Raw genomic sequence first — 17367 nt, forward strand, 5'->3', positions numbered from 1 at the left:
TAGGCTCATAAAGTTTTCCGGGCATTCTAGTAAATTTGATACAAGAATGTGCATCAAACCATCTGTTTTTCTTTGAACCAATCTAACAGAAACAAATGGTAGACCAGTAAGAACACCTGACCAAAGGTAGCACTTCATAGTTTTTAGTGTTTTGTGTTGGACAATATCAGAGTGGACAAAAGTAGAATTTCAGGTTTATTAGGTATCAAAAAGTAATACCTAATGTTTGAAATGTTCAGATGTGGAGAACACTTGTAATTCTTCAGTTTCCCATTGGATTTGCATAGAAGCAGGTACTGGCCTGGGAGGCAGGCAGTAGAAGCAAATAAGGGGGGAGTCAGACCGATTCCCTTATAATTGAGGCTTCCCCATTTATGGCATCTCTGGCCTTGGGGAAATTATTTAACCTCAGAAACCTGGTACATCTGTAAAATGGGATTAATAGTACCACCTTCTAGGAATAGATGAGGTCATCTCCATAAACTGCTTGCTTGGCACAGTGCCTGAGACACTGTGGTAAATAGGGCTCCTAGAGGGTACTTTCCTTTTTATTATTGAGCACTGGGAAGCATGGAGCCTGGATCCATTTCTGCTAACATTGGCCATGAGTGAGTCACTTAACCCTTCTGGATCCTAGACTCAACAGGAACAGTAACACTGATCTTTTTACCTACAAGGTGAGGATAAAACCAGATTATATATGCAATAGTTTTTTGAGAAAATAGGAAGTGCAAGTGCATTTTGTGCAAGTAAAAGATGAAGGGAACAGTGAGCAGACAGAAGGGACAAAGTAATGGACTTGGGTTCAGGTTGTAACTGGACCTCTCCCAGAGGAGTTCAGTTTGTGGAGAACAAATTGAGTTATATTCAATTGTCTGTTTAAAACAAAAAAAGAAAGAAAGAAACAAACAAACAAACAAACTTGAATCCAGAAACCCAGTGGGACTATTCACCAATTACCCTGATTTTTGGCCTCTCATCAAAAAAGGACCAGTCCCAAACTGGACTTTGTGGGAGTTCTTATTGCATGTTTTTCCCAAGTGAAGGCTGTTTAGGGAACTCCCGGAAGACCCGGCTGAGGTTTACCTTTTCATGCGGGAGCCCATTTCTTCAGCCAGGCAAGCTGTGGGAAAGTCAAGTGGAGGTCTGTGTGAGATCAACCCTCCCCTCCGGCCAAGGGCTTCTGCAAATTATCTATATGCTAATAGTCAAGAGTGCTCTGCAGAGTTTTCCTTTGGCAAACTCACATCAGAATTCCTGGCTCTTCTCACATGCCCTCTGCAGGGTCCTGATGGGAATACTGCCTGGCCATGGGTCCTGTAGCAAACAAACATTTAGGAGTCAGGACAAAGAGAAATTATATTCTAGTCCTGCTGCTGTATTTATTGAAATGGAGTTATGATTCTGTGTTTCCTAACAACAACGGCAGGCTACGGCACGGGTGGAGGAAAGACAGTCATTTCTTTGGAATCAGAAGCTGATTTGTAGTTGGGGGTTATGAATCTGTTCAGTGACTTTCTCAGTCCACCATTCACCCTGGATTCTAACAGGAGTCACGTTGTCTGCACAGAACAGCGCCAGCCCCTATGCTAATCAAGTTTAATCTACCAGCCAGGACTGCTTTCCCACAATGAGCATTTGGAGGCATTGCCTATTAAAATATCGGGTCTTTAGCACTGCCTTAAAAGCGAATCTGAAGGCTTGATAGGGACTGCCGTCTTTTTATTATTCTCATTATTATTGTTGTGATCTTAAAGAGCAATTGATATGGGAGTGAGAAGGGGACTGGCTCCAGCATGCCCTCTTGGCTAGCGCTCCCTAAAAGATGATTTAAAAACAGGCACTGAGCCAGAGAATTTTCAAGGCTAACTTTCTCACGTGGAAGAGAAAAATTATTGCAGTGCCCTTTAGCTAAGTACACTCACTTCAGCCTTTATGGATGGCAGTGGTCACGTGCTCACCTCTTTGCGAGGAAGAGAGCTTGAAACAATCACACAGCAGAACCTCGGGAGACTGCGGGCGGGCTGATATCTGATAGTAGGGTACAAGGGAGTACCTGGAAGGGTTTTTGTTGTTGTTGTTGTTGTTTTTAAAGGAGAAGGCCGTTTGAGAAATTATTTTCCTGCCAATAAACTAAAGCATATCTAACCTCCTTTTCATCTTATCCATCATTGCTCTAGCAGAAAGAGATAGCTGACATGCCTGAGACTTAGCAGACCTGTAGGCCCTCTGCCCAAGGCACAGGTCAGATAACAGGCCCTCTAAGGTTCAACATTCAGATGGGTGGAACGCAGCAGGGAAAGGAGCAAACAGAATTATGCAAATGCAAACATGGTGGAGGAAGACTTTCTAGTAAAACTTTTAGCAAATATTGGCTCAGAACTGAGAATTATCTGAAATTTCGTCCTATCCAAAGTATCCAGGGGAGTCCCTGATTTGAAATTAAACACGGTCATTTTGTATGTGAACTATCATGAAATCAATAAGCAAATGTCGAAATGACATAGAACGAGGCACTTAAAGAAATCTGGCCAGTGTAAGAACAGAATGTAATTGATTTGTGTCTTATTTTCATGGGTGTACAAAAGAGAATGAGAGAGAGAGAGAAAGGCGTTGGGGGGAGGGGAGGGAGAGAGTGAGTTTGCACTCAATGAAAGCTGACTGTTAAAGTACAGTGTATATGTTTGGCTCCTGTAAAATGTGGTCTTAGATCCTTGTCTCCAGTGGGTACTTGAATTGGTGTGAGTAGTCATAACTGTGGTCATGATGATTGGGTCTCTGGATTTAGTGAAAATTGGTATCTGAATAATGCATTCCTACGTGGCTTGAGTAGTCCTGCAGTGGAGAGGTACAGGCTTTAACAACTTTAGGGAAATTCAGGTCACCTTATAAATTCAGTGTCTACCTGGGAATTGTCTTCTCGTAAATTTGGCACTCTGACTTAGCCTCCTCACCTTCATACCTCCCATTTTTTTTTTTTTTAAAGATTTTATTTATTTTTTTGACAGCCAGAGATCACAAGTAGGCAGAAAGGCAGGCAGAGAGAGGAGGAAGCAGGCTTCCCGCAGAGCAGAGAGCCCAATGCGGGGCTCGATCCCAGGACCCTGAGATCATGACCTGAGCTGAAGGCAGAGGCTTTAACCCACTGAGCCACCCAGGTGCCCCCATACCTCCCATTTAAAAAGCAAAACAAAACAAAACACCGTTCCTTTTATGTTGAATGACATTACTGTAGCTGTCTGCTTGGTGAACTCCTACTACCCTTTCAAGACCCAGATCAGATATACCCGCTTTGTGAAGACTTCACTGTCCGCAAATAGAACTAATTCCTTTCTTCGATATTTCTTACGGAAGAATTTCAATAATGATGGCTAACATTTACTGAGCACTTAATATGTGCCAGTCCCTTTATAAGCAATAGTTACTTAATTGACTTTGTGAGGCAACAACTGCTATCATTCCCAGTTTACAGTTGAGATATAATGAAGGCTTAGAGGAGTTTAGTGATGTGTCCATGGTCTCAGAGCTAGGCATGGGAAGAACCATGGTCTAAATTTAGATCTTCTTCATGCTTTAAGTGCCTTAAGTGACCCTTGAAGGGACCTCTTAAACACTGTGTTCTGTCTTATTCTCCGTGCTCCTATACCTACATACGTATACAAAATTTAGGGCCACATTGATTACATCTTGGTATGTATGCCCTCCTAAACAAAAATGTGAGCTTCAAGATGATAAAAATGGCATCTTGGTAACCCCTGTTAAAGAATAATTCTTAAACCCTGACTCATATGGATATAAAATGAACACGTTAAAATTTTTATTTAACTCACTAATAAATGAGGGAACCAAGAAACTTGCTATAATAGGCTCACAGGAGAACCACAAATTTATCTGGACCGAAAGAATGTTGAGATGAATTTACAAATGGATTCCAAACTAGAGGGGGAGTCAGTTGAACCTCCACCGGACAGAAGTTATTTGCAACTATAGATAAGAATTATTTGCATTGCTTTCACTTATCTACAAGTTACCAAGTTGTAAAAGAGCCCAAAGGCTAAGGCATTTATCCCTATGGGATCAGATAATGCCCAGAGGCTTCAGCATTCCATTAAAAGGATGCTCATTCTGTAGTCACCTCTGAGAAACAGTATTGCATAGCGAAGGGCAGAAGCTCGTGATTTAGACAGGTTCCAGATCGAGTCCCAAGCTTAATGTGGGATCTTAATTAAAATTTGGAGCATACAAAAAGGCACATGCATGTGTACGTGCACATACACACACATTGTGCAGAGATCTTGAGAGGATTAAATGTAATAATAGAGAAAATAATACAGGAATATAGGAAAAGCCTCTGGCATATTATAGATACTGCTAAATATTAACTATTTTTATTAGTTCTGTAATGTCTAACATACAGTTATTGCTTGATAAACGTTTTTTGGGTGACAAAAGCAGAAGGGGACAAACTTTTTTCTGGAAAGTTCTAAGTAGTAAATATTTTAGACACTGCAAGCCATGTGGCATCTGTACAATTATGCCTCTACTCTTAGAGGTTGAAAGTGGCCATAGATCATATTTAAGCGAATGAATGTCACTGTGCTAGAGTAAAACTTTCTTTATAGAAACATGCGTTGGGCTGTATTTTTTTGTATGGGCTATAGCTTGCTAACCTGTGAACTAAATGAATAAAGTGGTTCATTCAAAAGCTTGGGGTGAAGGACTAATTTCTAGTCATACCTGTTGGTGGACCTTGTCAGGGTCAGTTTGGCCAATGCTAATTAGAAGTAGTAACATGAGGGCACCTGGGTGGCTCAGTGGGTTGGGCCTCTGCCTTGGGCACAGGTCATGATCTGAGGGTCCTGGGATCAAGTCCCACCTTGGTCTCTCTGCTCAGAGGGGAGCCTGCTTCCCCCACTCCCCTGCCTGCCTTTCTGCCTACTTGTGATCTCTCTCTGTCAAATAAATAAAATCTTAAAAAAAAAAAAAGTAGTAACATGATAGACTGTATTTCCCTTTGTTATTGTTCAAGGTAAATTGACCGCTGAAATTACAGTCAGACTTAGATTTGATTCTGTTTTCAACCAGATGCTAGTTGTGTGATCATGGGCAGGTCACCCATCAGGTCTGTACCTTGGATATACCAACCTTGAGATAATCAGGTAAACTATGACATAACTCCACCAAGATAATAAGTATTCGTTTCCAGAGAGGAAGAAAGTTCTCCATGGCTGCGTCTGTTGTGTGGGAACTATGTAATTTTTTATGGTTGAATAATGGACTGGCTATTTCAGCAAGGGATAAAGATGAAAGATAAAATAGTCCTCTTTATTGTTATGAAACAGGCTCCAGAGTATCATATATTGAGTCTGAAAATTACTGTATTGGATTAACTTTGAAAGGTTGTTAAACGTTGGGTTCACATTGAGTGATCTTTACAAATAAGCATTTGTTTTGAAATTTACTAACAAGATGTCCCAGCTGTAGCAAAAATGGTCTTTTTGCCTTAGGCATGACTGATTTTTTTGAAAGTAAGTCAGTCGACCCAACCCAAAATTGGAAAAAGAAAAAAATCACAAATTATTAAAATCCAATGGAAAGGGCCATGCACTTTAAGGGAGGCCTATTGTCATGCAAATATGAAGCTAAGAGAACTTATGATAAGCGTGATTAACTAAACAATCAATTCCATTAACAACTACTTGTGAGACTTCAAGCCTTGAAAACCTGTCTTTGATGAGTAGGAATGGTAGAGAAAGGCAGTAGACTTTGTTCCTGTTAGCAGTTTTAATAAAAAAAAAAAAAAATCTTGTTTACTCAGACCCAACACCTCCTTATGAATGTCACTCCCAACGTTAAAAAAAAAAAAAAATTAAATGATTGTGTTTTTCATGTCCCCTTAAGGTTCTTTCTACTGGACTGAGCCAGATGAAGACTTTTTCAGATGGACCAGTATTTGTAAATGACCCACATTTTGTTTTTGAAGTTGTAATTATTGATGTAAAAACAAAAGAAAACAAAACGGTGTGCTCCGTTTTAGGACAGTCTGCTCTTACATCTGGGTGTGTTGTGTTCTGTAGGAGAAGGTTGTATAGCTGCAGGATGGCAGAGTAGATGCTGAGCAGCCCACTTGGGGCAGAGCCACTCACTAGCCCTGCGCCTTTGCTGAGCCTCTGTTTCCTCATTTGCAAAATGGGAGAAAGATGGTGGGGGTTGGGGGGTGGCGGTGGAAGTGGGGGAGGGGGAGGGGTTGTTAGGTTAGAAGGTTGTTAGGTTTCATCTAATCCTTACCTGCTGGAGGGATTAGATGAAAACTATCAGGTGAAGGGCATCACGTGATGCCAGGCCTCTAAATGAAGACTGTTGCCATCGCTGTCATTATTACCGTTGTTATTTTCAACCTGAAAAGTTTATGTCTTAGTATCCAGTTGTCTTAGTTTGGGTCACTACAACAAATACCATAGATTGGGGGGCTTAAACAACAGACATTTATTTCTCACAGTTTCAGAGGCTGGGATTCCCACTCTCAGGGTGCCAGTTTGATTCCTGGGGAAAGCCCTTCCCTGGCTTGTTGATGGCTACTTTCTTGCCCTGTCCTTACATGGCCGCCAGAGAGATCATCTTTCTCCGTCACTTTTGATGAGGCCGCTAGTCCCATTCATGACCTAATTACCTCCAGTGCTCCATCTCCTAATACTGTCACCTGAGGGATTAGGGATTCAGTGTATGAATTTTCGGGGAGGACACAAGTTCAGTCCACGCACGGGCTCCATGATCAAAGTGTGGACAGGATAGAACCACGGAAGACTTAATAGCGTAGGATGTTGTAGTTCATTTGTGGCTACTTCTCTCATTGTGGTCTACTCATGAGGGCTTCTGGTTTAATATCATCATCAGCTTTCTAAGACTACTATTCCATACCCTCTCCTTTCTGTCTTTCCATCTTTCCATTCCCCACCTCCCCTCACATCCTGCATGGATCCTTAGTTTTCCTAAAAGTCTGCTTTTGTTGTGGCCCCCTGCATCTCTCAGTGGGTGAGGGAGGAGGCTGTTTTCCATGGCCTTCAGGGCTGGTTCAGGCCCCACCATCTGGCTGTCTGTGGTCTGGCTCCCCCCGCCCACGGCCTCTCAGACCTTCCACTGCTCTCTGTCTTATGACTGCTCCAACCACACCTCCGTACTCCGAGGCTCCCTACACATCTTAAGTGCTTCCACATTGCTCCTTTTATTGCCTGGACAGCCCTTCTTTTCTGCCTAACTTTCCCAATCCTATGCTTATTGAAATCCCAGTTCAAATTCCAGCTTCAGGCCACTCTCCTGCTTCTTTTGGAGCCTGAGATCCTTTGTCCCTGGCATTGGAAATGGACATACTACCTTGTCCTTTGCCCGCTGTAATGTCCCCTATCCTTCTTCCCAGCCTGCAAGCAGTGCCAGGCATTTTCTTCCTTTCCGCACAGCGCCTCGCAGAGCCTCGATTATAACACTTTGAGCGCTGTTCTGAAAGTTACCTGTTTAAATGCTGGGAAATGACCAAAATTGCAGAAACCAGACACGTTGGTAAGCATTTGGTGAATAAATGAGTTGACGGATCAACTGCAGAATCCTTGAAGGAACCATCCTTGCTGCTTCTTTGTCCTTCTAGAACCTATCATGTTACCTGGCACAGAGGTAGGTGCCTAAGGAGTGGTTGTTGACTGCATGTTTGACCCACGGTGCGGAGTAACAGGGACTCAGTACGATGTCACATGCCCCCTTTTTCTCAGATGCCAGACAGCTATGCAGAATTGTAAGGTGATTAACTTGGTTGTTAGGTTAGAAGAGAGGGAAACGTTTAACTCTGGATATGGTGCATTTCCAGGGAGATATTTATGACCCAACAATGTGCCAGCTGGGAGGCTTCAGTGGCTCGTACAGTCGCTAGCCTGACGGGCACTAAAACACCTGAATGGCATTGGTCGGAAGACCATGAATTCCTATCAGATTCAGGGCTCAAAGAATTCAGTTGTGACCACTTAATATTCATTGTATGTCGGCACTGTACTTCTGTACTAGGAAAAAATAGACGAGACATACTTTGTGCAGTGGGCTTTGTTAGCTATAATTAGTTGGTGATAGAACAGTGTTGATACAGCAGTCCCGCAGTTAAAGAAAAGCAGTGCCCTTGGTACAAATGTGAATATATTTATACATCTGGTTCTGTTATGCTTACTTACTGTGTTTCAGCACCGTTACTGTTCCCGGGGCATGATGGCTAAACTAGGAGAATTTTGCCAGCTCATAGTTTGAGAAAAATGAGAACAGCTCCACTTCTGACGCAACTTAGTTAAATCACATGCCCTTTCATTTTTGTTTTGTTGTGGTAACTGGAATTCTGGCTTTGGTCTCTTTTACACTAGATAACCCTGGAAGCTTTTTCTGCAGCCCTGCAATTGCAATTTCACTTCTTTTTCCATATAAAGCCCCCTAATTCGGATTATGTTTGGATGGATCTGGACTGCGTTTATCTTTGCATTGTCTGGGAAAGCAGAGAGTAAAATTGCAAAGAGAAAGGACACGTTTTAAGCTACTTAAGAGACTGAATTATTTCTGAAGCCTTAAACAAATAGTCATGTAGAAACAATGCAGCTGGTCATGGGGGGGTCATTGGGTCTTGCCCCTCTTTTCACACTTAAAGAAGAGGCTGGAAGAGAGGTGACTTGCCCAGGGTCACCTTGCTAAGTGATGACCAGTGGGTAAAAGTGCAGGAGCTCCTGGACTCCACAAACAGGGCTTTTTAAACAAAACAAAATAAAAGAAGAACACAATGAAGCTAATTTGTCAAGTAGTTTTTTTTTGTTTTTTTTAAAGATTTCATTTATTTATTTGAGAGAGAGAGCATGAGTGAGAGCACGAGCTGGGGGAGAGGCAGACTCCCTGCTGAGCAGAGAGCCTGATGCGGGGCTCCATCCCAGGACCCTAAGATCATGACCTGAGCTGAAGGCAGACACTTAACCAACTGACTAAGCCACGCAGGTGCCCCTAAAGTAGTTTTTTTTTTTTTTTTTAAAGATTTTATTTATTTATTTGACAGAGAGAGAGATCACAAGTAGGCAGAGAGGCAGGCAGAGAGAGAGGAGGGTGCAGGCTCCCCGCTGAGCAGAGAGCCCGATGCGGGGCTGCATCCCAGGACCCTGAGATCATGACCTGAGCCGAAGGCAGAGGCTTTAACCCACTGAGCCACCCAGGTGCCCTAAAGTAGTCTTTTTAAAGAGACATGTATTTGGAAACATTTACTACACGAGAATTGAGGGGTCAGTATACCCAGCATAATAATTTGAATGTTTTGAGAGTGAACTCCAAAAATTTTTAAGCCGACTCGGTAGATCTTTTTTTTTTTTTTTTTAAGATTTTATTTATTTATTTGACAGACAGAGATCACAAATAGGCAGAGAGAGAGAAAGGGAAGCAGGCTCCCCGCCGAGCAGAGAGCCCGATGTGGGGCTCGATCCCAGGACCCCGGGATCATGACCTGAGTCAAAGGCAGAAGCTTTAACCCACTGAGCCACCCAGGCTCCCCACGCCGACTCGGTAGATCTTAATGGCTACCAGAGTTTAGGTGATTTGCTAGCATTTTATAATTTTTATCTTTTTTATTCTCCAAGTGTCAGCATCTTTTTTAGTTTCCAGAATTAAGTGGGTGGAAAGAGAAACTGCAAGTTAGGAAATCTGAATTCTAGTTCTTTAGAGTGGAGAAACCTGTAATTGCAGTAGTTATCTGTTTATTTTAATGTGTAGTTAAAATGTAAAGCCAGCATATCTCAGTCATGAATTCAGAAATGATATTGTTTAGGAAAGAACTTTAAAAATATATATAAAAGGGTAGGGCACTTAACAGAAACTAAGTAGCAGTATACATGAGTAAGGAAGACAGTCAAAGAAGTGGAACAGAGGATGCGACAATCTCTAAAGTCTCTTCCAATATAAAATTCTGTGATTTTACTAATTATACCTGGTGTTTGGATTTCATTGTTTTGCTGGCAGGCTTTGCATATCTTTAGCAAACAATATATCTAGGGTGAATATAATTTTGGCTTTCATGCCACCTAAGTTTTCTGGGTAAAAAAATGAAAGGTTCAGTGTCACATTGGAAAACTTTTTAGAGATAAGGTCAGGAGAATGCCACGAAGAGCATCAGGATTTTCTAGTGGAATGGGGGTGGTAAATGACATTTGATTCCCATTAGAATGCTTTGTAAGGGTAATATTCCATTCTCACACTGAATTATAGGCTAATTGTGTACACAAGGCTTTCCCTGCACACGTGGTCTAAAGAAGAAATCCATGTCGTGACAAACGACATGATAACAGCTTTTATGAAGATCTGTCCATGGGGCTTGCAACACTTAACGTGTCAAGACTGAATAAATGAGAATGGTTTATTTGTTTGAATATGCAGTAAAATATATAAACACTTGATAGTCAAGCTTCAAGAACAAGATTTGAGGCTTGGCACAAAACTTAGAGACTGAATTAGAAAACATTTTGATGATAGCTCCTCTCGGAGAGACCACCAGTGTGCCCAGCACTGTCATCTCTCCACCACCCCTAAAAGCGTTTGTCTTTGATATGCAGCTCACTGGCCCATGAATTCACAGGTCCACAAATTCTGACACTGTCCCGGGAGGTGCTCAGACCCGCTGGATCGTGTGGAGGAGGAGACCAGTAGGGCTCTGTGGGCACTGGAAACCTAAACACACAAGGAGAGCTGAAGAAACCAGGGCTCCTAGATTAGAGTGGAGAAGATATTAGGGGTTATGGTACTTGTCCTCAAATATTTGAAGAACTGCCAAAGTGAAAAGGGGACTATTCTCCTATTCTCCCGTATTTCACATGCAGAATATTGGGATGAAAGAAGAAAATAAGAGGAAAAAATATCAATGTAGTTATTGACCGTGGGGTATGTGTCCCGACTGTGCTGGGTTTTGGGTTTGTGACCTCCTTTAACTCTCAGAAAGTCCCAGTGTGGTCGCTGTTACCTCCTTGTAGCGGAAGAGATGGATGTCAGAGAAACTAAAAGGTACTACTTCTACTAAGTGTAGCAAAAATATTACACACTTAGTAAAAAAACAAAAACCACTTACTGAGTGTCTGCTCTGTGTCAGACTGTTCTAAATGCTTTGAGTACATGATACCTTTTTATCCTCACAGCAATCCTTTGGGAGAGGTACTATTTTTATATCCATTTTATTGGTGAGGAAACCAAGACACAGGAGTTAAGTCCCTTGCTCGGTGTCACACTGTTAATAAATCTGGAGTGAGAGTCAAAGCAGATAGTCAGGCCTGCTTCACTCTTAGGTCATTCTGTGTCTTTGCTTTCTGAGAATGTGCCATGTGCCAGACCCAGTATTTGACGATTTATATCCTCCTAGCAACATAGAAGATTAGGCGTTACTATTCCCATTTTACAGATGAGAAAAAAAAAGTGAAGCCCCAAAGAATGAAATGACTTGCCAGAAACAAATACCTCAGCCAACATTGTTCATTTTCAGGCTCTGGGCCAATCTCTTTGGACCATGCTCAGATTTCTGTGTGCCTGTAGAGATGTAGACTGAATCAGAAACTTTTTAGCAAGTAGAACTGTTGAGAAAACCAGAATGGGGGGCCCCAGAGAAGAGAAGGGAACTCAGGAGCTCTCCTTCTCTGGAAACCTTGGGAAGAAAACTTGTGTCAGTTAGGCAGAGATGGGGTAAAAGAGATTCAAGCTTCGTGTAAAACATTGAACCCAGGGGCGCCTGGGTGGCTCAGTTGTAAGGCGTCTGCCTTCGGCTCAGGTCCTGATCCCAGGGTCCTGGGATGAAGCCCCGCATCAGGCTCCCTGCTCAGCGAGAGGCCTGCTTCTCCATCTCCCACTCCCCCCGCTTGTGTTCCCTCTCTCGCTGTGTCTCTCTCTGTCAAATAAATAAATACGATCTTAAAACAAAACGAGAAACATTGAACCCAATGCCTGCTAAGGTTTTGTCCGGTGCTGGGATTTTATGATGCTGTGTTTTCTTCTCATCTTCCCATGTCATCTTGTTTTCCCCTGGGTGTACTCAAATGTACGTGCAAATCTCACTGTGATATTTGAATCTGGCTCTGGGGGTTAGATTGCCTTGGTAAGATACTCACTTGCTAGGATACTTGACATGATGCCTTAGGGGAAATGGTCGATCATTTGAGAAGTCAGCAGCATAAACAGTAAGCAGTGAAGTTAACTAAGACCGAAAATGTAGTCTGTGGGTCTTCGTACAATGTGAACAGGTAGATCTATTGGTAGTCGGGGTCTCCCTTAGACGTACTGTTACGGTGAAAATATTTGACTGCCTTGACTTTTATTTCCAAAGCATTTACCAAATGCCCAATTTGGAAATAGTAGTTTCCCGAGGGTTGTCTCAACTTTAATTATATCTGTTGCAACTTGCCTACTCTGCTGGATGTCTTATTTTCAACTCTGAATGTCTTTGGGTGGACGTGTCTTCCTTCCTGTGACCCCCGGGTGATATTTGTCATGCTGTCCTGCAGCGTGCCTCTGACATGCTGTGCTGTCTTGTCTCCTGAAGCCATCTCTTGCCTTGTTTTGAGTCCTGGGGGTAACAAAGGACATCCGTGTCTCTGGGTCAGAGGATATACATAACTTCTGCATTCGCCTATTTATACCTCCCCCAAGCCTCTACCTTGAATCAGTCCTCCATATCGCTCTTAAATATCCTCCTGATTCTCTCTGGTAACATCAAGTTGGTGATCTTGATGGTGAGCCTTCTCTGACAGTCTTCCTGTATACTTTTTTTTTTTTTTTAATATTTTTATTTATTTATTTGACAGAGATCACAAGTAGGCAGAGAGGCAGGCAGAGAGAGAGAGGAGGAAGCAGGCTCCCCGATGAGCAGAGAGCCCAATGCGGGGCTCGATCCCAGGACCCTGGGATCATGACCTGAGCCTCAGGCAGAGGCTTTGACCCGCTGAGCCACCCAGGCGCCCCTCTTCCTGAATACTTTTGACTCATTTTATTTCAGCTCAAAGCTAAGCAGATGCATTTTCTCCCTTTTCCCTTTCCCCTCTATTTTTCTATTCTGTGGCCTTTCTTTCGCTGTTAATTCTGTTGGACATTTAAATGTTTCTCTGGAGGACATGGGAAGGTGGGGCGGGAAGTGGAAGCCACTTAAAATTGGTGTTCTTGTCAGTGGCCTCCGGAAGTTATTTCCCAGTGTAGAACTAAGATGGGAACCAGAGAGGTGATGTACCAGAGGACGATCTGCTTCTCTAAACTGAGAAGAAGTCACAGAATAGGGGCCTGTTCACAGTGAAGGGTTTATATCTGTGCTATTTTCTCATAAATTCAAAATGATAACTATAATGCATGTCCCTTTGATAAGTGATGGATGTGTAAAGGATTTCGATGTAGTAGTTGTGCCTGGAGGTCAGCTAAGTTACAGAAAAGAGAAATAGAGACTGTGTCTGTATATTCCCATTAGGTTGGGAACTGGAAAATAAAGATGTACTTATGTCTATGTATATGCGTATATGAGTATTTGAATTATTCATGTATTTAGAAGTCCAGTGGTTGATATTTATTTAATTTTGATTCAAATGTTGGTGGATTAAGCATCAGTGTGCACAGTCCAATTCCAGGGAGCATCTTAACTTTTGACATGGAAACAGAATATTACGATCACTTTCACTTTTCCCTTCCAGTCTGCTGCAGAGAACAGTCATTCATTCTCTCGGGAAACTGCTTTTAGAAGACAGGAGATATTGACGAGACTGGAACCACTAAGACTGAGTGTAATAGAGTCTCAGTAATGGAAGGGAAGACACCAGACACTTCCATGTATATAAAAGAGTCAACATTGGATATAATCAGAAGGGTTTCCAGGTTACTCATGAGATCTCAGTGGATTAGTGAATATTCTCCATGGTAATAGCGTTATTAATTTCTAGCCTTTACAGGAAAAATTCATTAATTTTTTGCAAAGTTAAACTTTTTGGGTTTCCAATTAGACCCACTGCGTTAACCAGTTTACGGTGCCTCCCCCTCTTCTCCCTCTTTCCTCTCTTCTTGCTCTCCTTTCTTCTTACTTCCTCTCCTTCTCCTGTGACAAAGAGAAAATTACATTAAAAGATTACCCGTTAAAGAAATTCAGGACTATCCAGGTTGTCTATCGATGTCTTTATTCTCCTCACTAAAATTGCCATTGTTAAAACAGATGGTTTCTTTTAGAAAACTGGGGAAAATATAAAGAAAAATTAAACAAAGCCTGTGGAGGTAACACATGTAGGGAATCTCGTGGTGAGCTTTCAGCGTATTCTCTGCTGCATGTTAACGAGGAAGGGTGGGGCTGTGACATGAAATATTGTTCCTTATTTAATGTTTCACACACTGATCTCCACATTGCATGTTTGCCTCTGTTGTGACCTTCTCTTTGCCTTTATAACTGCTGCTTTTCACCCATAATCCAAAATAAGTGTACATTCCTACAGAGAAATTAAAGGAGGCTGTCAGTGTAGAGTTAATATAGTTAAAGCACCCTTAACTCTGCTACAAACCCCTTAAATAATTAAAACTGTATGCTTGAAGAGTCAGATTTGCATTTCTTTACCAAGTTTATTTAGCACACTTTGTTACACTCAATTAAATGAGACTGTTCTGTTTCATTTTCTTTGCTTCGGGTTGATCATTTTGCCTTTTGATTCTTATGCCCTAGTGTAATTTCACAGTGCTTAGGTCTCTAAAACTATACATATATTAATGCATATGTAGATCTATACACACCCATTAAAAGGCTTACTGTTTGTACTGAATAGAATCTTTGCCCAAGGCATTTGAGCGTTGCAAGTCATCTGCAAGTGTACCTGGGACTGCAGATAATTCATGGTGGTAAAGAAGGAGATTGACAATGTTCTTTTAACGTTCAGTGTTTCTCTTTTAAGTCCTGTTATTTTGACGTCCCCTTCTCTCCCCACCGTTTTGATTAGTGAATGTCTTAGCAAAGACGAGAAGATACAGGTATTGAATGGTTGCAGAAAGGAAATTAAATATAAGTTCTATCTATATCTCTCCACATCTCAGTTGGCAAAGCATGTGCAGAGTGTTCTCTGTAAATTAGTTCACTGCTTAAGTTATGCATGTTTAAGAAGGAATAAATGTAGTTATCCATTTCTTAATGAGTAGTGGGATCAATTGGAGCATGATGAGAGAAAATAGCATAATTTTGCTTCCCCAGTTGGGGTTCAATATCCCTAAACTTCACTATTAATCACTCTATCCGTTTCCTAGGTTATTTCTGATTTTACATGTAAGCTATTCTTTCCTTTTCATTCTCCTCCCAGGTAAGTAAGCCTTTTTGAATTTGGTCAGTGGGGTCGTAGATGGGGGATGCTTTCTCCTGTGAACCCCAAAGTTTCCCTTGTTGCAACGGCCGCCTCTGCCTTTGCATCAGTTTATCTGGGTACGTTCACGGATAACCGTCGATATGTATGTGCAATGACAATTACGAGGGTTCTAATATATTTAACTGTTATGGGATCTGTTATGTCTACTTTAGGGTCGACCCCATCCCATATGACACTCCAAAACCAGCGGGCCACACGCGGTTTGTCTGCATCTCAGACACGCACTCCAGAACAGATGGTATCCAGATGCCTTATGGGGACATCCTTCTCCACACAGGCGATTTCACCGAGCTGGGACTGCCCTCAGAGGTTAAGAAGTTTAATGACTGGTTAGGTAAGGAATGATTGCGTTCTGGCGCCCCCAATTAACCTTTCCCGTCCGAGTGTCACTCACTGCGTCCTAATTGAATTAGAGCACTTGGAAGCCAGCTCAGCCATTTCTCGTATGATATGCGGTGGTGTCTAGCTTTAATCCAATTCTGTTAATTAAAGATGAATTTTTAGATATTTAATTTTACTGTGCATCCTTTCAGTGCCTGGCCTCAGCGGCTCTGGGGCAAAGGGACGGAAAGCTTTGAAACCCATCTCATCTCACTCATGCTGCTTTAATGAGGGCATTCATTGGCACACATGAGACCTAGAATCATATTTTTAATTCATTGGCTCTGCAGTCTTTCCCAGATATTATGAGCAAAGATGTACAAATGACCTACTAGGAAGAGAACATTTCTAAGAAGTGGAGGAGGCTGTGAAAGTCTTTCTATGAAGGGAGGGTCCTAGCACAGTGCTGCTTTTGTGGGCAGCTTTCCTAAGTGAACCAATGGGGCCCCTAAAACTCCTGACATGATAAGTTGTCTTGCTGTAAAGCTCCCCAAACTTGGAATGTGAAACCACCCTAGATACACCAAGAAAAGGATAATGACAACTTTGTGGTTACTGTAGAGGCACCCGTAGGTCAAGGGTTATGGAAAAATATGTGCTCCTGGGTCAGACAGTTGCCAAATATTAGCATTACAAGGCAATCATCGGGTTATTCGTAGATAGATTAGATGACACATCTTTTTTTTTTTTTTTTCCCTGACATGTTTTAAAAGAATCCTCTTAGGTGAGGAAAAGAAGGCAAGGGTTCTGAGATTTTAGAATCTCTAAAGACACTAAAGAATTATATAGTAAAGAGCAGAAATCATGCTTAAAGAATAATGTCATGAATAATATGTCAGTCAATAAAAATTACTCAGGAGATTTAGGCAGAAAGTTTAAAATTCATTTTGCATCAGACTAAAGCAGGGGCTAAGAAATTTTTGAATAATTAATGAAATGATAAAATGTCTGTGTGAATGGAAAAACAGCATTCATTACTAACAATTAAAATATTTTTTAAAACTAAGCCTAACTACTAACATAACTATTTTCGGTTTTCCCCTGACCTTGCCCATCTAGCCACATTTTATGTAGTTGGCATCTGAAGATGTATCTGGTCTTTTACTTCTGGCTATTTTCATTGAATATTATTGACATGATTTTCAACAACTTTGCATAATTTTCATGTTCGTCCTTTTAAATAGCAACATGACATTAATATTGTTCTGTGCTTTTATTTAATGAGGGAATTCCTTTAAAAATGAATATTGATATTGATAATTTCTCCTCTGATACCTAGCACTGAAATTTGCATTTTCATTTGTATATGTCTTTTTGCTTCAATTGACTTATTTCTTAGGGTAAAATATTGTATAAATTAAATTACTAAGTAAAAGGATATGAAATTCTTTATGGTTTTTGCTGTGTGTCGGCATCTTGCTTTCCAAGGGGATTGTAGCCATGTAGTTTACTAAACAATGAATGGATACACCAATGTGAGCATGATTGTGACAGCACTGGGGTATTGGAGCTTTATATTTTGTGCTGTTTTAGTGGTTACTCAGTCATCTAGTTTTAAACAGCAGGATACCTTAAATAACAT

General features: G+C 41.5%; 1 protein-coding gene across 3 annotated transcripts in view; it reads left to right on the forward strand.

The window, feature by feature from the left end:
- The window catches only part of LOC111149965 (metallophosphoesterase domain containing 2), a 176358-nt gene that overhangs the window by 33603 nt on the left and 125388 nt on the right, over positions 1-17367 (forward strand). For all 3 annotated transcript variants that reach the window (XM_022507240.1, XM_022507238.1, XM_022507239.1), the window contains exon 3: positions 15557-15738. In XM_022507240.1, coding sequence (XP_022362948.1) covers positions 15557-15738 — 182 coding nt within the window. The remainder of the gene's footprint in view (positions 1-15556; positions 15739-17367) is intronic.

This window comes from Enhydra lutris, unplaced genomic scaffold (genome assembly GCF_002288905.1).
Source record: "Enhydra lutris kenyoni isolate GAN:26980312 unplaced genomic scaffold, ASM228890v2 scaffoldscaffold22, whole genome shotgun sequence".
Taxonomy (NCBI): domain Eukaryota; kingdom Metazoa; phylum Chordata; class Mammalia; order Carnivora; family Mustelidae; genus Enhydra; species Enhydra lutris.